The sequence below is a fragment of the Malus domestica genome, chromosome 10 (assembly GCF_042453785.1).
Source record: "Malus domestica chromosome 10, GDT2T_hap1".
Lineage (NCBI taxonomy): Eukaryota > Viridiplantae > Streptophyta > Magnoliopsida > Rosales > Rosaceae > Malus > Malus domestica.
The window spans coordinates 28,761,295-28,783,231 of NC_091670.1; the positions used below are offsets into that span (position 1 = coordinate 28,761,295).

The 21,937-nt window shown below is 40.7% G+C and overlaps 2 protein-coding genes and 1 long non-coding RNA gene across 3 annotated transcripts; 1 reads left to right on the forward strand and 2 right to left on the reverse strand.

Annotated features, from left to right (window-relative positions):
• Positions 1–1,305: 1,305 nt before the first annotated feature.
• Positions 1,306–2,115, reverse strand: LOC103445451 (uncharacterized). The gene is made up of 2 exons (XM_008384462.4): positions 1,889–2,115; positions 1,306–1,614 (listed from the first exon to the last, which is right to left on the reverse strand). Exons 1-2 carry the CDS (start codon positions 2,005–2,007, stop codon positions 1,377–1,379), a joined length of 357 nt encoding a protein of 118 aa, XP_008382684.3. The 5' UTR covers positions 2,008–2,115; the 3' UTR covers positions 1,306–1,376.
• Positions 2,116–14,491: 12,376 nt separating this feature from the next.
• Positions 14,492–16,524, reverse strand: LOC139188837 (uncharacterized). Its single transcript, XR_011572182.1, has 3 exons — positions 16,383–16,524; positions 15,950–16,200; positions 14,492–15,115 (listed from the first exon to the last, which is right to left on the reverse strand). It is a non-coding gene; the product is annotated as an uncharacterized lncRNA (long non-coding RNA).
• A 1,318-nt stretch (positions 16,525–17,842) lies between these two features.
• LOC103445458 (alcohol dehydrogenase class-3) lies at positions 17,843–21,476 on the forward strand. The gene is made up of 9 exons (XM_008384474.4): positions 17,843–18,258; positions 18,380–18,516; positions 19,130–19,176; positions 19,263–19,588; positions 19,890–19,972; positions 20,054–20,129; positions 20,592–20,749; positions 20,825–20,986; positions 21,075–21,476. The coding sequence occupies exons 1-9, from the start codon at positions 18,225–18,227 to the stop codon at positions 21,189–21,191; spliced, it is 1,140 nt and encodes a 379-aa protein (XP_008382696.3). The 5' UTR covers positions 17,843–18,224; the 3' UTR covers positions 21,192–21,476.
• The last annotated feature ends 461 nt before the right edge of the window (positions 21,477–21,937 follow it).

The following is a 21,937-nucleotide window of genomic DNA, read 5'->3' on the forward strand; positions in this document are numbered from 1 at the left end:
CTCAGGCCCCACAAAATTTGTACCACATAGATAAAAAAAAAAACTCAAATCTGACCCATAATAGGATTCTCTCATCCTTTAATCTCTCTCATTTTCTCCCATTTTACTTGAACGGTTACGATTAAGCCACGTTAACATCTTATATTGAATTTTTTATGCGGACAAAAAGACAAAAAGCAAAGGGAAGGGAAGGGAAGAGAAAAGAATGAAAATAAGAGGAGAGAGGACCAGAAGAGAGGGTAATATATAATTTAGAGAGTTTTAACGAAAAACATGTTGTATAGAATCTGAAGGCTTTCCTTTCATTCAATGTAATGTATAATTACAACAGAGTTTGTTATATATAGTATTGGGTATTCTAGCATATTACACTTATACCCATAACCAAACTAACCATTTACAAAACAGCATAACAAACTATAAACCATTCTTATCAACACTTTGATGATTCAATTTTAGCTTCTTTACACCCCCTCAAGCTGAACTTGGAAGCATCGAAAGGACCAAGAGAAAGCTTGGATTGAAGATATAAGAATCTCTGCCAAGACCGGGACTTTGTATGAATGTCTACCAATTGATCTTGACTACAAACATATTGAATCTTGATAAGTTGAGCAAGAACAAGCTCACGGATGTAATGATAGTCAATTTCAACATGTTTAGTTCGGGCATGGAAAACAGGGTTAGAAGCTAAAGAGATTAAAGAAATATTATCACACTAGAGATGAGGATTTTGAGGTAGGGGAAATCCAATATATTTGAAAGCTTTACAAATCCATGTGATTTCTGTAGAGGTATGAGCTAACGACCAGTACTCTGTGTTCTTGGGTTACAGTCTTCAACATTTTTAGCTTCTTTACGCGGTACTGTTCACTTTAACGAAAAATCACATTTTTACACTAAAAAGTCAATCATGGTACTATTTATTTTGTTCTTATCATTAAAATTCAAAGTTTTCAAACCCTTTTCATTAGTTTTTCTTATAATTTATCATATTTGTTACGTTTGTAAGCCAAAAAAAACCAGAAGAACAGGCGGGTGTCAATATCATTGCCCACAAATAGTTGAATTTCTTTGGTTTTCTCTTTCTAAAATATCATATTTGACCAGTCAAAGGAACATTAAAGGCGATCTCGAATACGTAAAGAGGATTAGTTCCAATGGGACATGCATTGACTAATTGTTCTCCTTCTTTAGGCCACTACTACAAGATATCCATCTCTCACTAAATTCACTAACCCTAGAAAAATAAAATAATAAAATAATAAAATATCGAAAAATATGAATAAATTATGAGCAAAAGAAGACAATAATCAATATGAATAAATTATGAGCAAAAGAAGACAATAATTATGGATTAATGATGATAATAATAATTAAGAAGAAGAAGAAGAAGCAGAAAAAGAAGATTCGAATTTGTAGTGTTTATCAACAGCAAGAGAAACATCCCAAGTGCAGGTGAGTCCCTTTGGGATGGTGACAAGATCTCCAGCTCCAAACTCGACATATTCCGACGACCCTTTTGGATAATACGCCTTCACTCTTCCCTTCAACAAATAACACGTCTCCTCTGCATCAAACTTCAGCTGGTACTTCCCCGGCGAGCAACCCCATCTGTAAATTCATAATTCCAAAACAAATCATAAATAAACCTTAAAAAAAAAAACCTAAGTTATATATACTTGAGAGAGAGAGAGATGACAACTATGTGCACTGAGGAGCTAATCACGCCTAATCCTCTTGAGCAATGATTGATCTTTTATTATTTTAGTCCTCACTTATTTAGGGCTTAAAGTGGCTCACTTGTGACTCTAATTGGCACAAAGAGCTAATCGCGCCTAATCCTCTATTTATTGAGAGAGGGAGAGGGAGAGAGGGAGAGACTTACTTGGGCCAGCACTTGATGTCCAGTTGGGATAAGCGAGATTCAGAAGGGTTTCTTTCAACTATGATTCTTAGGTCTGAAGATGATGAGGAACTTGCTGATGAGGAGGGTTCTGCAGCCATGAAAATATTAAGAAGGAATGGTTGTTTGAGAGGATGGAATATGAGTTGGAAGAATGGAATATATCTTCTAGACTTCTTTTTTTTTTTTTGGTTGAATTTTTGAGCTACATATATATAATATTAGGGAGAATTTGGAATATGGTCAATTTTGTAGGCCTACTTTTGAAACAAGTTTAATTTTTAGTGACTTTTAACTTTTGAAATAGGTCTAATTTTTTGTTACTTTAGATCTATATCAAAAAATCTCATATTATTATTGTAAGGGTTTTTCGAGAAGCTTCAGAAAAAGGGAATCTTTTACAAGGTATGAGAATTGGGATCAAACAAATTTTAAAATTGTACGAATTGGGATCAAACAAATTTTATAACTTTTTAAAAGTTATTATTTAATAGACGTGTGGTTAGAAAATATTATTTATTGCACTATGGCTTATTTCCAATACTAGTCGGCTTGATCGAACCAAACCTCCGCATTTTTTTGTCCTCAATGACATTTATAAGTATATGGAGACGGGTTTCGTTAAATCAGACCAAAAAAAAAATAAAAAAAATTATTACCATACATAATTTATTTCAATACATAACTGATTCCCAAATTGGGACCAAAATTTTTTTAACTTTAAAAAATTTATTCCAGTATAGACTATTACTTTAAAGTGTTTCTGTAGACATCGAAATTTTGGTAAATAAATGTTGACCGATAAATCAAAGTTTCAACACTCATGTATTACATAAATTTTACACGTAGCGTGTGACTCAACGAAAAATTGAAATGAGTTGGAAAAGTCATCAAACAAGACACGTATCAACACCTGGCAGAAACGACTTATTTCATCTGGAATATTATATTCAAAATTAGTCCTTGAAAATTTTTATGAATAGAAGCCAATTCATTCATTTCATTTAACTAATAGATATTACACCTTGAAGCTCTAAAGCTCTGAAACTCTGAAGCTTTCAAGCATCCGGGTTCCCGAAGAATCAAGAAAACCTTCTTCGTTCTTCGTTCATCGTTCTTCCAAGATCAAGCCCCGACGGCCCTTGGATCAACAATCATCCACCTTCAAGATCAAGCCCCGACGACTCCTTTGAAGAACTTCCACCAATTCAAGATCAAGCCCCAAAGGCCCTTGAAGAACTTCCACCAATTCAAGATCAAGCCCTGACGGCCCTTGAAGAAAGTGTTCATCGTTCATCATCCGTTCATCCTAAGATCAAGCCCCAACAGCCATTTGGATCAACAACGTCGACAAATCCATACATCCAACCGTTCTTCAAGATCAAGCCCAAAAGCCCTTGAAGATCCGTTCATCACTGTTCTTCAAGATCAAGCCCAAAAGCCTTTGAAGATTCGTTCATCACCATTATTCAAGATCAAGCCTCAACGGCCCTTGAAGAAACACTCATCCTCAAGATCAAGCCCCAACGGCTCCTTGAAGATCCGCTCAAATCCACCTCCAAAGATCAAGCCCACGACCCTTAAAGAACGTTCATCCTTAGATCAAGCCCAACGACCCTTTGGATCAATCGCACATCCATAAATCAACACCTTACGGAGATCGAATCAGATGATCAAATTTGAGAGAGATTGTAACCCAAAATCATCAAATACAAATATTATTTTGTGCACATGTTCTTGTCTCTCTTGTTTCAGGAAAATTTCGTGTTCACAAATTTGGCACGCTCAATGGGACTATCTTTACCTCTCATCTCTTTCTTCGTTCAAGGAATCCAAACACACCTCAAAGTCAATGGCATCAAGCAAGGAACAAGCTTTTTTCGCAACCACCAAGGGAAGAATCCTGAGCATTTTTGCCGTGAACGGATAATCCATTGGCGCCACAACTGTTCCTCAACATGCCACTTCAAAGTTGGTGCTGCTAAAGAAACAAGGAGAGCATCAAAGGCGTGAGTCCGTCATCAACCTGACCTTGTTGGGGGCACCGAAGCATGCTGCTGAGGCACACAAGATGACATCCCAAAGCAGCCAACGACGTTCTTCGTCAGCATCTTGGATGTCTAAAGGAAAGTCATGTCTATTGGTTGCACAAGTCATGACCATCGGCGTTACCTCCATCGAAGAACAACTAGCTCAAATGAATGAAGCGATCGCAAGGCTAACACGGATTGTGGAAGAAAAAGACTTGCAAATTGTTGTACTTGTCAGCCGACTGGAGCCATAGGACGGCGAGAACCCCGACCCACTAAAGAGATGAGCTGGTGAAGAAGAAGAGCCTCATGTGGAGAAAATCGATGTGAAGCCGAAGCCAGACCAAGCAGCGACACTCATGGGATCTCTTTCTATCTAGCAGCTGCAGGAGATGATCACCAACACCATCAAGGCATAGTACGAATTGAGCTCAAATACCTTCGGGTTGTACTCGAAGCCGTATTCAAAGAAGATTGACGCCTTAAGGATGCCGAGGGGTTATCAACCGCCAAAATTCATGCAATTTGATGAAAAGGGAAACCCGAAATAGCACGTTGCCCACTTTGTTGAAACTTGCAACAACGCAAGGACCGAAGGGGATTACCTAGCCAAGCAGTTTGTGCGCTCGCTGAAAGGAAACACCTTTGAGTGGTACACATACCTAGAACCTGAGTCCATCAACAGCTGGGAGCAATTGGAGTGGGAATTCCTCAACCGCTTCTACAGCACCCGCCGCACTGTGAGCATGCTAGAGCTAACGAGCATAAAGCAATGGAAGGACGAGCCAGTCATTGACTACATCAACAGATGGCACACTCTAAGCCTCGACTGTAAAGACAGGCTTTCGAAAACCTCTTCAATCGAGATGTGCATCCAAGGCATGCAATGGGGTTTGCAATACATCCTTCAAGGCATTAAACCACAGACCTTCGAGGAATTGGCCACTCGCGCCCATGACATGGAGTTAAGCATCGCCCATCATGGGAAGAAAGAACCAATCGCCGACTACAAGAATGACAAAGTTGTTGGTCCAAAGGTGGAGAAGACTGCGTGGAAACCCACCAAGGAAGCAATGACGGTCAACACAGCTCATTTCAAAATCCCTACACGAGGTAAGGCGATTCAAGCCGAAGCTTTTCGTGATCAAAAGATGCGTAGACGCACTTTGAATGAGCTCGAAGAGAAGACGTATCCATTCCCTGACTCTGATGTAGTTGCCATGTTGAAAGACTTGCTTGACAAAAAGGTGATCGACCTACCTGAATGCAGATGGCCGGAAGAGATGAATCGTACTGATAGTCCAAGGTACTGTAAATTCCACCGTTTCATCAGTCATCCAACGGAAAAGTGCTTCGTACTGAAAAATCTCATCCTGAAGCTAGCACAACAAGGGAAAATCGAGCTTGACCTCGAAGACACGGTTGCGGCACACACTACTACTATCGTGTTTGGATCACTCGATCCTGTGCATCTCCGAAGAATGCATGACCATTCCCGTCAATGTTCCAGTCACACGGTACCTCCTACACAACCATCACCAGGGGCAAGTAACCAAGATGCATATACTGGTGATAAGAAAGGGTGGACATCGCCAACCTACAAAAAAATGAAGAAGCCAAGACCACAAGCCACAAGGCCAAAAGAGGAGCCTAAACCCGCCCCTCGAACTTCAGTCTTCGACAGGCTGAATCATTTAAAACCTAGAATTTCGGTGCTTGATCGCATTAGTGGTCGAGAACGAACTTTCGTCTTCAAAAGGCTTATGACGCCAACACCGCAAAGATCTGTTTTTGAAAGGTTATCAAAACCCAAGAAACAAAGCGGCACAGCTAGATCTCCTCCACAACTATCGACTTCAGACAGACTTGAAGAAACTAAGAAGCCTTCTAGAAACAGGAAGACAACGCCAAAGGAAGAAAAGCTCGACAGTCTAGTAGGAAAAGACGATGTTCAAAGCTTGATTCCTTCAAGGATGAAGCGCCAAGCAACTTTGGAGGTTGACACAAAAGGACCACTGAAGGTAAGGAGGCACACCATCATCTACACCGGCCAATCTTCACGCCAACAAACCCAAGAAGACCTCACTGAAGAGGAGGCCCAAGAAGACAAATAAGACGAAATCCCAGAAGAAGACGTCACTTCCAACTCTGTCAACTCAAAATCTTCACCTCAATCGCTGAAGGCATGCTCCAAAACCATGCCAGTCAAGCTGAGTGAAGTTGAAGGATGGACTCGTGTCACTCCGAAGAAACTGCACAAGAAGCATATGTCTTCTCCACAAGTGCACCAATAAGAAAGGGGGCAAAGCAGCTTTCGCCAACCTCCAAAGCGATGTGAAAGTGTTGAAGATGAGGAAATTTCGACACAAATATCGACCATGAGCGATCTCTTCTTCATCAGAAAATTATTCAGCTACTCGGTCAAGGCTCCTTGCTATAAAGATTACGAGGAACGCCTCTCCAAGCAGCAACCATCTCTTCCACAAGTTCACCAATGGGAAAGGGGGCAAAACAGCTCCTGTCAACCTCCAGAACAATGTGAAAGTGTTGGAGATAATGAAACTTTGACACGAAGATCATCCATCCCCATCACGATGCGTGACATCTTCCCAGAAGACTTCTTCAACTACTCAGTCAAGACTCCATGCTATGAAGATTGCGAGGAACGACTCTCTCAGATCGTTTGACGAACCAACAATGCTCCTCGTTCGCATGAGCCTAAAAGGCAACACCAATGCTCCTTGTTCGCACGAGCTTAAACTGCACGAACCAAAGCTCCTTGTCTGCACGAGCATAAAAGGGGACAACAAAAGCTCCTCGCCTGTATGAGCCTAAACTGTACAAGGCAACAAACGTTCATTGCCTGCACAAGTTGAAACTGCAAACGGCACCAAAAGCTCCTTGCCTGCACGAGTTGAAGTTGCGTACGGCACAAAAAAAAATGTATTTGAACTACGTCATGACTTGATCCCTCCTCAACCGAGGGTACGTAGGCAACTTGAAACTTTAAAACTTCAAGTACAATCACATCATTAACAAAAACAAAAACATGAACGCTTTGAAGAATAAAGAGCAAATTCAAAATACGAATACTTTATTTCTTTAAAGGAATGAGTTGGCAGGCGGCATGGTCGGTGTGCACGGCAACGTCACCTCTGAGGAAAGTTATAACAAAAGGCACTACACAGCATAAACTCGCTGCAGTCTTTTGCACAACCCCACACGGTAAAAAGTGACATACTGGAACGAGCTCCAAGCAGCAACAACAGTGCATTCTGGCCACCATGATCAATATCGATGAAGAACTTCAATAACCGCCGTCAAACGACTAGCCGATCATGAAGCTTGACGCCTTACATTTTGCCTCAAACTCCAGTGACAACAAGCAACAACAAGCAACGACGGCAAGCGGCAAGGTCAATATGCACGACAACGTCACCACCGAGGGAAAACAGTGATCAAAGGCACTACCGGTGAAAACTGTGATCAAAGGCACTACACAGCAAATCCCCGCTGCAGTCTCTATCACGGCACCACACGGCAAAGGCACCAACGAGGGAAAACTGTGATCAAAGGCACTACACAGCAAATCCCCACTGCAGTCTCTTGCATAGTACCACACGACAAAGGCACCACCGAGGGAAAACTGTGATCAAAGGCACTACACAGTAAATCCCCATTGCAGTCTCTTGCACAGCACCACACGACAAAGGCACCACCGAGGGAAAACTATGATCAAAGGAACTACACAGCAAATCCCCACTGCAGTCTCTTGCACAACACCACACGGCAGCGCACCAACAAGGGAAAACTATGATCAAGAGGCACTACACAGCGAAGCCCCGCTGCAGTCTTTTGGACAGTTACACCCACATCCTGCCCACTCCATCGCTAATTGTATATTCACAAGAAGCTGCCACCAACTGTGAACATGGGTAATCCATCAAAACAGCAAGGAAATCCATGAATGCAGGGAGCACATGTAAAAAATAATAATAATAATAAATAAATAAATAATTAAAAGAAAATAATATAATAAATGGTATATATATATATATATGCATCAGCAGCAAGCCTCTCAAAATGAGGTCATCCAGGCCCTAGTGACAGCCTCTAAGCCCAAATTCCTTCCCACTTCCTGCAAGTTCTCGTTCCGTCCAGGCTCATCTCTCCAAAGCTAGCGAGCCCAGCCACATATCCAGGCCCAAGCTCCAACTTGTCGTCCCTCTCCCTCCAAGCCCAATCTGTCATCCCCCTCGGGTCTGTTATGCCCTCCACCTCATCCACTTGTTCTTAACCCTTTCTCATTCTTCTCAGCGCACCCGACCGACGCCGAGGACGAGGATCCCAGCTTCCTCGAGGAGCCCACTGAACAAGACAATGCCACTCTGCTTCCTCCGTTTTCTTCAGCGCCGGCGCAACCCAATTCCAGCAACCACTGGACCCGTGTCATTCCTCACCAACCTCGTACTCACCACATTTGGCCTCGGCGGCGATGCCAACTTCGATTGCTCATCCTCAGACCTAAGATATGCGAACACCACCGTCGCTGCACCACAAATGGCTTCCATGTTTCGCTCAGGTGGAAGGTCTTGGGTTCGAAGGTTGGTGTGCTTCTCATGCTCAGCAACATTTGATTCGGCCTCAACATCATCAGCAATGTCAGCACCAGCAGCGTGATTCTCGACTCCGAGCTCGGTAGCAGCGGCGAGGACGGCGGCATTGTTGTCCTAAAATGTGGAAACGGCAGCATCAAGGTTTCAGTTGTGGGATTTAACGAAGAAGAGGGCTTCTTGCTTCGATGCAGATGTGATCTCGCAGGAGGAGCTGACGACGGCATTGTTTTGGGAATTGGATTCTTGAGCTTCGACTTCCATGACGAGTGGATTGTTCAGTGCTCTCTGCCCCGATACGGTGATGAAGGTGGAGAGGCCAGCTGGAGTCGAAAAGCTTGAAAATGACGGTGGCGATGATTGAAGGCTGACAACTCTCTCTGGGCAGAGAGGAAATATGTCGTGTTCCAGCGCAAAAAGAACTTTTGTGCATGGCTAGCAACCTGAGTCGGGGCGAAAGTCACCATCTAACATCCTCAAAACCATCAGCTCATCGAGTCTCCAGCTCCAAGCTCGACCCCGTGCCCTCCAAGGCTAAAGAACCGGTGCTCCGAGGCCCTCTCCTTCTGCCCATCAACTTCAGCAGTAAGTGCAGCCCCTCCTCCTTCGTCATCTCTCGAGCTCGGCCTGGGTTTTCACCCACAAACCCAGCCTTACATAGCACCGTATATAAAGAAAAAAATATATATATATATATCATGGTGCGGTATGAGTATAAGGACCATCATTTCATTAGTGATGGTGGGTGTAAGCACCGCGAAAGGAAAAGAAAGAAAAGGGAAAAGCAAAGGTGGTGCCTCAGCACCATGAAAGAAGAAAAAAAAATGATGAAAAGATGTGGAATGGTGCATGCAAAAGAAAGTGGTGGTGGCTAGCACCGAAAGAAAATTAAAAAAAAATAAAAATAAAAAAAAGGGTCATGATGGTGCGGTGTGTGCATATATATAATGTAATATGTATAAAAAAAAAATATAATAATTGCATTGAGAGAAATAAAGCCCATTTTATTTATTTCTCTAACAAAATTTTACATAAATGAACATTTTTTACATGAGTAAAAAAAAAAAAAAATTGCATTGAGAGAAATAAAATCCATTTTATTTATTTCTCTGGAAAGATTACATAAAAATGCATTCTACATGCAAACAAAAAAAATTTACAAATGTGCAAGCAACAAACAATAGAGAGCTTTCACAAAGGTTGATCACGTGGCACCTCATCACTCGGCGGAACTCTAGGAAGAAGAGGAGCTGGAGGTTGATCATTCGGAGTTTCATTACGCGGTACAGTCCCAAAAGACGAAGGCAACTGTTTTTGGAACAAACCCACAAACCTCTGATGATCAAGTAAAATCTGACCATCAGATTCCTGCATCTGGTCAATCTTCATCTTCATGTTTGTAGCATAGTTATGTGCGAGTCTGTGCAACTGTTTATTCTCATGCTTGAGCCCTCTAATCTCCTGTTTGAGACTCATCACTTCAGCGGCCAATGATTCAACTTGACGGGTTCGAGCAAATAAACGTTGGTCCATATTAGACACAGAACTTGCACACTGCACACTGAGAGCCAGAGAATCATTAATAGCCAACTCATCAGACCGTTTGGAAAGCAGTCTGTTATCTTTGGGAGTGACAAGGTTCCGGGCCACCACCGCAGCGGTCATATCATTCTTCATCACCGAATCCCCAACGGTAAGAGGACCAGTAGGGGATATGAAGGATGAGCGCCATATGTTGTCTGGAGAAGGCGGGACTGCCTCTTCACCAAGGTTCAAGTCAAAACGACGGTCAGAGGGTCCAGATATTTTCAAAGGTGTTGAAGAAATAAGAGGTCGGACAAATCAAGATCTTAGAAGTGCAAGAAAAGAGTTTCTACAAGCAAAAAATTCAAATGTGCTTTGAAACGAACTGCATGTCTCTATAAAAATCAACACTCGACGGGATTTCAGAGATCGAAGAGGCGAGCTCAGAATTCGAAGAGGCCAATTCAAAAATCGGAGAGGAACTTGCTTTTCCAAACGCGTCAGCACCCGTCACACGCAAACTCAGCTTTGCGGAAATCACGGGCAATTTGTCAAAGCGCCGATCCCAGATATCGAAGAGGCGCCAACCTTTTTCAGCCTCGTCAACACCTGTCACATGCACACTCAGCTTGGCAGAAATTACGGACAATTTGTCGAAGATTTCTGATGAAAAAGAAAGCACGTGAAGCCATACTGATCAATCACTCAATGGTTGCCGACACGAGTGAAAGAATAGTACCTTTACAGGTATTAAAGAACTTCCTATAACTGTCCACCTTCACCCTCCATAGCAAGGCAGACATACAGAACCTTTCTTCATCTCCGAGAATGCCTTCCCAACGAAGCCTCTCGAGTCACTCAGTGTTCCTTATTCCTTGGGGTACCTCTGCAAACAAATGACACCAAAGCAAAAGTATCTCATATCACCAGGGTAGAAAGCAAGAGTATCTCATATCATGCGTTCTCCCTGTCTTTTCCTTTGTCCTTGTTCTTACCTGCAAAGACAAAGATAAAGAAAGCAATATGCCGGAACCTCCACTCAAACTCGAGTAAAGAATCGACTGCTTGAAACCTTTCCCTGATTGCCTACCTAGCACTGCTTTCGAGTACTCGTCTTCCATTGATGATGTACTTCCAAAGAACCTGCCACATCTGCCTGGAGAACAGATAAGGCAAGTGAAAATGATACCTTGTAGCATGTGGAGACAACGTGCAAAAGAAACAAGCAGAGAAGAATGCAGCCTGCACAGTCAACTCAGCAGAAGGAGTCTGAGCTGAGGAACTCGAGAAGATGCCACATTCTGCCAGAAGAATAGATAAGGCAAGGGAAAATGATACATTGAAGCATGTGGAGACAAGCACAACAAAGCATGTGCCAATTCATTCGCTACTTCTTCAAAATCAAAAGTATCTCATATCATCAAGGTTGTAATCATTCTGGGTGGAAGACTCGTTTTGACCCTCAAATTCTTGGGTTGACTCGCTAGGCGTTGTGGGCTGCACGTGCCGATTCACTACCCTTGAATCAAATCATTAAAGATCAAGCCACCAACTGGAAGAAGAGCCCATCAATCTTGAATATCATACCGTTGACCAAACTGCTCAGGTGTGAATTAGAAAGATTGAACAAAGCTACAAGTCGTCACCTTCACCTCGTGCCTGCTTGCCATGTGTTCGAGTCAACCTTCAAGAATCAAGCATCAACGACCCTTGAAGAAGCTTCCAGCCAAATTCAAGATCAAGCATCGATGGCCCTTGAGGAAATCACAAGTCCGATTCAAGATTAAGCGTCCACCACCCTTAAATCAAATCCAGTTCAAGAATAAGCTAAGGAAAGTCAACAATTGGAGGAATCCAGAAAATCCTCCAACCCAGTTCAAGATCAAAGCTGTGGAAAGTCAACAAAGTGCAAAAAACAATACATGCCAATTCACCCACTACCAAAGCCAAAGATCATCTACCACATGAAGCTTCTTGTGGTCCAATTTCAACCTTCAAAATCAAGCCTCAACGGCCCTTGAAGAAATCTCAAGCCCAATTCAAGATCAAGCCTCGACGGCCCTTGAAGAAATTTTCAACCCAATTCAAGATCAAGCCTCAACGGCCATTGAAGAAATCTCAAGCCCAATTCAAGATCAAGCATCAACGACCCTTGAAGAAATCTCCAACCCAATTCAAGATTAAGCCTCGACGGCCTTTGGATCGACATCTACATTAAGGGACTTCAAAACGCATCTCCTACATGCGACAAGCACATGTATACGATGCGCCTTGAAGTGGGGGCATTTGTAGACATCGAAATTTTGGTAAATAAATGTTGACCGATAAATCAAAGTTTCAACGCTTATGTATTACATAAATTTTACACGTAGCGTGTGACTCGACGAAAAATTGAAATGAGTCAAAAAAGTCATCAAACAAGACACGTGTCAACACCTGGCAGAAACGACTTATTTCATCTGGAATATTATATTCAAAATTAGGCCTTGGAAAATTCTATAAATAGAAGCCAATTTCATTCATTTCATTTAACCAATAGATATTACACCTTGAAGCTCTGAAGCTCTGAAACTCCGAAGCTCTCAAGCATCCGGGTTCCCGAAGAATCAAGAAAGCCTTCTTCGTTCTTCGTTCATCGTTCTTCCAAGATCAAGCCCGGACGGCCCTTGGATCAACAATCATCCACCTTCAAGATCAAGCCCCGACGACCCCTTTGAAGAACTTCCACCAATTCAAGATCAAGCCCCAAATGCCCTTGAAGAACTTACACCAATTCAAGATCAAGCCCCAACGACCCTTGAAGAAAGTGTTCATCGTTCATCATCCGTTCATCCTAAGATCAAGCCCCAACGGCCCTTTGGATCAACAACGTCGACAAATCCATACATCCAACCGTTCTTCAAGATCAAGCCCAAAAGCCCTTGAAGATCCGTTTATCACTGTTCTTCAAGATCAAGCCCAAAAGCCTTTGAAGATCCGTTCATCACCATTATTCAAGATCAAGCCTCAACGGCCCTTAAAGAAACACTCATCCTCAAGATCAAGCCCCAACGGCTCCTTGAAGATCCGTTCAAATCCACCTTCAAAGATCAAGCCCACGGCCCTTAAAGAACGTTCATCCTAAGATCAAGCCCAACGGCCCTTTGGATCAATCGCACATCCACAAATCAACACCTTACGGAGATCGAATCAAATGATCAAATTTGAGAGAGATTGTAACCCAAAATCATCAAATACAAATATTATTTTGTGCACGTGTTCTTGTCTTGCTTGTTTCAAGAAAATTTCTTGTTTACAGTTTCTACTATAAAAAAAGGAGCAAGATATTGGCGTACCCTTTATTTCCTCCCTCCCTCATTACTATTTACCATTGACTTATCACATGCATCATGTCATAGTCACCAAATTAAATTTCATTTTCCATATGTTTAAATAGGGTAGAGGATCAACCCATGCAAGCAACTCTTTTCTTTTGTGTGCAAGTAAGTTTACATGTGAAATTTATTGGACGGTTTTAGAAGGAGAATCTTATGTACAACTTTGTCCACCCAATTAACTTATCATTATCTTTTAACAAAATAACATAAAATATATTTCTTATCATGATTACTTGCTAGCTACTTATTGGTGTGTACAATAAGGCGTGATCTTCTCATACAACCATTTACTTTAATATCTTATTAGTTACAACTCAATGCTAATAAAACTCATCAAACACATACAGTGTATGTAGGACTATTATTTTCTGCGGCCAGAGCATGGTGGATCGAATCCGAATACCTTAGAAGTATGGTCATGGACTCAACAACCTCTTTTGCAGAGCTGAATAAATGGAGCAGCAATGCCACCATCATCTTGTTCAAGAATTAGTGGGCGAAGTCATCACCATGCTTGTTTTGCAAGATACTGAAACCTAATTCAGTAAGCAATCAACATGTTTCCTAGAATCGTAGAGTCCTTATCTAAGGATTGACGTGCGCACAAGTAATCTCACTCCTAAGAAAATGCAATATTTACTTTTTAGATATCCTCTGTACTACAAAAAAAGGGGTCTTATGGGACGCTTAAAATGCGTCGCAAAAGTAGCCAAATGCGTCGCAATAGCCCTTTAACGACGGCCTTGCGACGGTTAGTAACGCGTCGCAACAAAGTGGTGTCGTAAATGTTTGGTCGATTATATGCGACGCTTTTAGTGCATCGCAAATACTATTTACTACGGGTTTGTGACAGTAGATTACGCGTCGCAAATAAGTGGTCTCAGGTTAAAAAAAAAAAAAAAAAAAAAAAAAAAAAGTGTGCATCAAATGAGACGCCACAACAACATTATTTTTAATAGCTTCACCAAAATTATTTCATTTGAAATTTACTATAGGTTCCAAACTAAAATAACAATCCAACCTCACTGATACTATTCATAATTCACAAATCCAAAAATATTTATTTGGTTTCTTTGATGAGAATGAAGAATGTATTTCACTTCTAGTATTTAAACATATATACATTATCCTAAACATTTATACGGTTATACCATCTATAATCCTACAGGAATTGTCACTCCAGATTGGTTTGTTAGTTCGACAACTAACTTCCTCCCCTTGATCCTGCGAGTAATTATGTCACTCCTTGCAGCAGCTCTACTCTTAGTACTCTTCATAGAGGCTCAAATTAAAACAGAGGTATGTCCGCCAATTGACTGGGAATTAAAAGTATCTAATTCAATAGAACTCTTACTGGTAACACATTAATGATTCAGAGTCGTCTCCTTTCCCTTTGCCAGTGTAGGCTGTGTGAAGATCTCCATTGTCACCCTTATTCTCCGCATCAAATTCAGACATCAAAGCCTCTGCAACAGTGCTAGAATTGAAGTTCTTACAAACACAAGGTAGGCAAATAATTTGGGAAACAAAAAGAAAAAACTGCAGCTCTGCTTATCAATGAGAGGTGTAGTGTTCTTGAAATACAATTGAATATGAAAGTTAACAAGTTGAACCCCAATAAACTTGGGAAGCACTCTGAGAGGCATATCACTGCGGACAAGGAATCTGCAGTCAGAAACACAGGATAAGCGCAAAATCATGAGAGAACACTTTCATATAACACAAGCTATTAACAAAAAAGAGTTTCCCTTTGCAACAACAAGTGTGTCCTCCTTTTTCTATGCAAATCTTAAATAATGATAAGGTGTGTGAAAATTATTTGGTATGTAGGCTTCACAACATAGGCAACCAATTTGAGCAAGCCATTATACAATCAGGACCAATCTTAGAAATTCATGAGCAATCCCCCCTCCCATGTACTTTTTATTTTGGTAAATATACGTATTCGATGCAGTGAAATTCTTACAGGTAAATAATAGCAATCATATTTCATTGTAGCGATACAAATCAAGATAATTAAAGCACAAAGGAAGGGGTAACTATTAACTACTTGTGTGCATAATGGTTCCAGGGGTCTAACAAACCATTGACCTTGAAAGCAATCATTCTGATTTTCCTACAAGCATAAATGAAAGGGAACCATTTTTTTTTTCCATTGCAGCAAGAAATTAAGACAATTAATTTGATTTTTCCTACAAGCATAACTTAGTTTTTTATTGGTAACACATTAAATCAAATAAATTTTACCAACCAACCGAGATGATCTTCACATTCCACGGGTTCACAATCTTTGCTCTGACTCCACACTATCATCTTTGAATCGCATGAAAACCCCCATAAGTGCATCACAAGACAACATACACAAACAACAAAATCCATAACAGCTAGAATGCGCTTTCAAAAGTCACATAAAACAAATTCAGAAAGCTACAATCTCAATGACCAAGATAACAATTTCTTAATGCAATTAAAACCTTAGAACTGAAAGTTTCCACTTACTCTTATTGAAAATCTCAACAAGACGAAAACCACCACAACCCAGTCCTAATCCTCCGCCTTCAACACCGAGGGTTTATCCTTAACCTCATAAGCAATCACCACCGAATCCCTATCCTTGCATGCTAAACTCCTTATGCACCGTCATGCAGTCCGGCTTTGGCCTCTTCATCTGCTTCACCTTCACATCAGTGGGTACATATAAACCCCATCTTCCAAAAACTCCTTCACACTGTAAATCATAATTAGACGCACTGGCACCAAAAAGAGAAATCAAAACTTCATTTACAAAGAGAAGTCAAAGACCATTCCGTAATTATGAACACTGAGCGATATTTATGTTTGGTTAGTGAGAAAACGCAAGAAACGGAATCGTATTTTTCATTCATCAAAACTTTTCTCAGGAAACAAACAGAGAGAGAGAGAGAGAGCATACGGCAAGTGATCAGAGCATAGCTTCGCTGGAAATCGGCGCTTGACTGTGAATCGGAGAGAGAGAGGGGATTTGATTTGGGGCAACTTGATTGTAGATCTGAGAAGCAGCCATTAACTTTACCGAAAGATTAAAAACGGCGAAATATCTTTCTTTTAGACCATCTCCAACCCTTGGGCTAAAAGCCAAATTTTTTAGCCCGGAAAATTTAGCTTTTAGCCCAGAAACATCTTTTCTGCTCCAACCCTTCTACCCTAAAATTTTAGCCCGGAATTATTAAAGAATGAAATTAGCCTAAATTTTTTTCTTAAATCAATTGTTTTAAAAAAAATAAATATGTAGATTATTGTAAATTAATTTTATGAACATTTTAATCTAAAAAAATTTAAATTCCGATAAACATTTCGCATTTAGCCCGGGGGGAAAGCTGGGGGCTATTTGGCCCAGAAATAGCATTTGGCATTTAGCCTAAAATTTTAGCATGGGTTGGAGAGTGTTTGGGGGGGTAATTTGGGGGGTAATTTGGCTTTTAGCCCAGGGTTGGAGATGGTCTTAAAGATGGGGCGCGTTAAATGAAAATCAGGCGCTAAATGAAATTGTTTGGAAGGGCGTCGTATCAAATACATCATTTGCGACGTTACTTAAACTAGAGTCGCAAAAGTTTCATCCCAAACACCATGCGCGCTATATTATTGAGAATTTGCGATGGTTGTGTGCTCTGTCGCAAATAAGGTGTCGTTAAAGGGCCTTTTTCTTGTAGTCATGAGATTCTCCTGGTTTAATCTAGATTGGCCTATCCTAAAAGGTATCATCCTCGAGCATTTGATCGGCACCCCCTCCCCCATTTGTTGGCTAACTCACAATTGTTTATTCTTTTACAAATTACTCGGATTTGTGTATCTCCACCTAGTACGACAGTGTGTGAATTTAGTTCCAACAATGTACATTTCTTTCTAAAAAAAAAAAATTACTTTCTTAAAAGAGATGATTCATTACATTCAAGCATTGTGATTTTTGTCCTACTAAGCTAGAAGCTCACCCCTTATGAGTATTTGACAGGTATTGAACTAAAGACCTAAAAAAGTAGTTGACTTTCATAGTTACCTATTAAAACTTTTATTATGTAAATTAGAGCGTGACTGTGTTGTGAAAATTATGAAGTAAATTAAGAGACATATTTTTTTTCTTTTTTTCTTTTTTTTTTTAATTTGCGCACCAAATATAGAGTTAATTTTCCTCAAATCTCCGGTCTAGAACATGACAGTATCATCTTGTGTTAGGGTAAGAGGAATTTTACAATGCACTAATACAACACGCTTAGGGCTCATTTGGTGGCTCAACTTAGACTGAACTATTCTAACAAAATTAAACTATTGTCCTCACCATAATTTGATGAGCTTAACCGTACTTTATAAACTAGATAACAGTCTAATAAATTGTGTCTTTCAAGTCTTGTTCAAAACGCTCAGACTCTTTTCCAATCTTGTCCAGTCTCAACCACCGAACGACCCCTAAAAGTAGAACCCTCCTTGTTTCTCTTTCTCTCTCTCTCTTAATCATGGGTTGGGTCAATTGAAAGGAAACTCTCTTGGACCCAAGCCAGTATCAAAGAGCCCAAAGACCTCGAGGTTTCATCAAGTCCACACAAGCAGTACCCTAGTTTTTCATGCAATCCAAAAGGTTGTAGAGGCCCCAAAAAAACAGTACAGACCCGGGTCAGTGTAGTTCACAAGAGCACGTTCTGTCCACTCTCACAACAATCAATTGTTCACATATTCCGATCCCCACACACTCTCTCTCTCTCTCTCTCTCTCCCCGTTTCGCTTTGTGGTTTCAGTCAAATCCATGGCTACCCAAGGTCAAATCATCACCTGCAAAGGTACTCTCTCTCTCTATATAATATATGTGTGTGTGTGTGTATATATAAATACATACAATGATATGGTTGGTTGTGATTGAGAATATGTTGTGTGGGTGAAATTGAAATTGGGAATGCGAAGCGGCGGTGGCCTGGGAACCCAACAAGCCGTTGGTGATCGAAGACGTGCAGGTGGCTCCGCCGCAGGCTGGAGAGGTCCGGGTCAAGATTCTGTACACCGCTCTCTGCCACACCGACGCTTATACCTGGGGCGGCAAGGTAAAAGCTTTTCCATTTCTCCTCCGAGTCGGTTCCATAAAATTTGTACTTGCTTGGATTGTTAGAATAAGTTGTGATCTTTGTTTGGTTGAGATGATAATGCATTGTTTACGTTTGTCTAGTACTCGGTGGCTTAGCCGGCGGCGACTGTTGTGAATGTAGTGCAAATGGGGTGGTTATTTATTGAATTTTTGTTGCTGTTTTGGTTTTGAAGCTTGGATCCACAGGCCTTCAGACGTCTCATCAAAATATGAAAATTTCCATTACCTAATGTTGTATAGAGATATTGCGTAATAGAGGCGTTCTGAATAATGTCTGGAAATCAAATCTGACCGATAAATAGGGTATAATAGAACTGAACTGATTTCATAAATAGTTATGAAAACTTAGTAGGTTTCTTGGGATGGTTCGGAAGGAGCTTGAATTCTTAATAGTAGTGTCGTCAAGTCAAAAAATTTCAAATTGCAGCACTCTAGTTCATAGTTCTGTTTGTTCATTTTAAAGAAATATGACGGGGGCATTTGATTCTTATTTGAAGATGAAAAGTAGTCTGGTTGAGGATCAATTTTATTTAGAGGGCAATGTACATATGTTCACTTAATTTTCCTTGCAGGATCCTGAAGGTCTCTTCCCTTGTATTCTTGGTCACGAGGCTGCAGGGTATGTTACTTATGCACGTAGTGTCGTGGATCAATGGTTTATTGTGTCTTTGGTGCTGAAAGGAGGTCCACTTCATCTTGGTGCAGGATTGTTGATAGCGTTGGTGAAGGTGTTACTGAAGTTCAGCCAGGAGACCATGTCATCCCTTGTTACCAGGCAGAATGCGGAGAATGCAAGTTTTGCAAATCAGGGAAGACAAATCTCTGTGGAAAAGTACGTGCTGCCACTGGAGTTGGAGTCATGATGAGTGATCGCAAGAGCCGTTTCTCTGTAAACGGAAAACCTATCTATCATTTTATGGGAACATCAACATTTAGCCAGTACACAGTTGTTCATGATGTTAGTGTTGCAAAGATAGATCCAAAAGCTCCATTGGAGAAAGTATGCCTTCTTGGTTGTGGTGTTCCTACTGGTAAGGATAATAGTACTTTTTTAAGCTAGGCCTGGTGAATGTGTTTCAACTTTTGTTAAAGCATACACCTTAATCATAATAATTTGTAATATTAAATTCTATAACTGGTTATATTGATAGATTAGAGCATGGAATTTTCATCACCGCAGTCTTAGTAATTGGCTTCGTCCTTTTTATGGGGAAAAAGAAAGAAGATTGTAATGATTGTCTTCTTCTCTATGGTTGTTGCATATGATGTACGACTTATCTTATGCTTCTATCTTGATTAATCATGTATGTCCCTGTGTGTGACACATACTAGGTCTTGGAGCTGTTTGGAACACGGCAAAGGTGGAAGCGAGATCAACTGTTGCTATTTTTGGCCTTGGGACTGTTGGTCTTGCTGTACGTTTGTAATCGAACCTTAAGTTAATAATCTTGTGCTGAGTTCTAAACTGTAATGAAGTAATTGTCATAACTTGACAGGTTGCAGAAGGTGCCAAAACAGCTGGTGCATCGCGAATCATTGGCATTGATATTGACAGCAAAAAGTTTGATACAGGTACATATTAAGTTCTCCATATTAAAACCTTACTATACTATATAGTGTCTTGTAATTTACTGTTTTCGAAAGTATGGAAGAGGTCTGGTTCTACAAGCTTGGGGACAAAGCTGGTATCACCTAGTGAGCGAGAGGAAAAGTTGACTTCTACCCCTTAGGGGAATAAGGAAGGAAGAATATTAGGAAACTAGTTCCTGTGCATAATGGTAGTCAGTAGGTCACATTCGCGCTCCTCGCATAATCTTGAAGCACCTGAAATTATCCTTTTGGTAGTATTGTACTTTTATTCCTGCACCTTTGATTCTTTTTCTTATGTTATTTAACTTGTCATATAAGACAGAACAATGCCTATCAAGCTTGTGTTTTTAATATCTTTTCTCATTAGCAGTATCTTGGATTCATTCAGCAAGGTTTTTATTAACAGTTTAAAGTTGACATTCTATTGCAATTTCTTATTTGCAGCAAAGAACTTTGGAGTTACTGAATTTGTGAATCCAAAGGATCACGAGAAGCCAATCCAACAAGTCCTTGTTGATCTCACTGATGGTGGTGTTGACTACAGTTTTGAGTGCATTGGAAATGTCTCCGTGATGAGGGCTGCCTTGGAGTGCTGCCACAAGGTGAGTGCTTTTATGACCGCTGGCTCGAATAATTGTGCATAAAACGCATCTGGAGGTTGCTGAAACTCTTTGCAGGGCTGGGGGACATCTGTTATTGTTGGTGTTGCGGCATCAGGGCAGGAGATCTCTACTCGTCCTTTTCAGTTGGTAACTGGTCGTGTCTGGAAGGGAACAGCCTTTGGTGGTTTCAAGAGTCGCTCGCAGGTGCCATGGCTTGTAGAGAAGTACTTGAAGAAGGTAAATGATTTTTAACAAATATTCAACAATATGAATTCCTTTGTAACAAATTATATAACGTATAACATTATGTCATGGCCTTTTGCAGGAAATCAAAGTTGATGAATACATCACCCACACTTTGACTCTTGGTGAGATCAACAAAGCATTTGATCTGATGCACGAAGGGGGATGCCTCCGGTGTGTGCTTTCTACCGATGCATGAAATGGGATGCCTCCGGTCTGCCCTTGCTTCGGATTCACGAAGAATGCCATTTAGGCTCATTCCAAGTGTCTCATGTGATGGAACTTTCTCCTTATCCTTATCCCTTTTAGTGGTAAGATTTGAAAAAATAACCTTGACATTGCCTGCTTTGATTATAAATAAAACTTCTGGCGGGTTTGCTACTTGTCATATTAAAAAGTCTTGTTCTTGTGCTTAGCTATCGTATGCAATTGTCGGAATGTTTTGCTGCAGAATTATAAGATTCTGATTGGTGTTTTGTCATAATTGAATCTTGTTATCCGTCGCGTAGCCTTACGTTTATCGGTTGAGAAGCCTAAATGCCAGTTTATGAAGGAAGCTTTTTTCTTCCTTTTTTTCAGTTATTGCTTTTCCGTCAAAGAAAAGCCTTTCGTTGTCCTAAGTTTCAGGAGTGAAATGGTACACACCCTTTTCGGCCTTACACACGCCCATATTTAATTATGGTCGTTGATTCTATTTGATTTATTCAATCCAATGATTATAAATAAAGAGTGTTGTGTGAGGCTAAAAAAAGGTGTGAAAATCACTTCATTTTCGAGAAAAAGATTAGGGAGTCTTACTACTTTCTCATATAAAAAGACCCCAAGTCCATAATATTATTCGGGTAATTAGATGGACGGAAATAATGGCTGTGGAATTATATAGGCTACTGACATGAAAATTGAAAAGAAAACCGGAGGAAACTTTCGGTTCGTAACTGATTCGTG

Excerpts from the sequence above, each read along its gene's own strand:
- LOC103445451 (XM_008384462.4), bottom strand. The coding sequence starts at position 2,007 with ATGGCTGCAGAACCCTCCTCATCAGCAAGTTCCTCATCATCTTCAGAC. Across the intron at positions 1,615-1,888 it reads GACATCAAGTGCTGGCCCAA|ATGGGGTTGCTCGCCGGGGA; the intron begins GTAAGTCTCTCC and ends ATGAATTTACAG.
- LOC103445458 (XM_008384474.4), top strand. The coding sequence starts at position 18,225 with ATGGCTACCCAAGGTCAAATCATCACCTGCAAAG. Across the intron at positions 18,259-18,379 it reads TCAAATCATCACCTGCAAAG|CGGCGGTGGCCTGGGAACCC; the intron begins GTACTCTCTCTC and ends GGGAATGCGAAG. Across the intron at positions 19,973-20,053 it reads TTGGGACTGTTGGTCTTGCT|GTTGCAGAAGGTGCCAAAAC; the intron begins GTACGTTTGTAA and ends ATAACTTGACAG.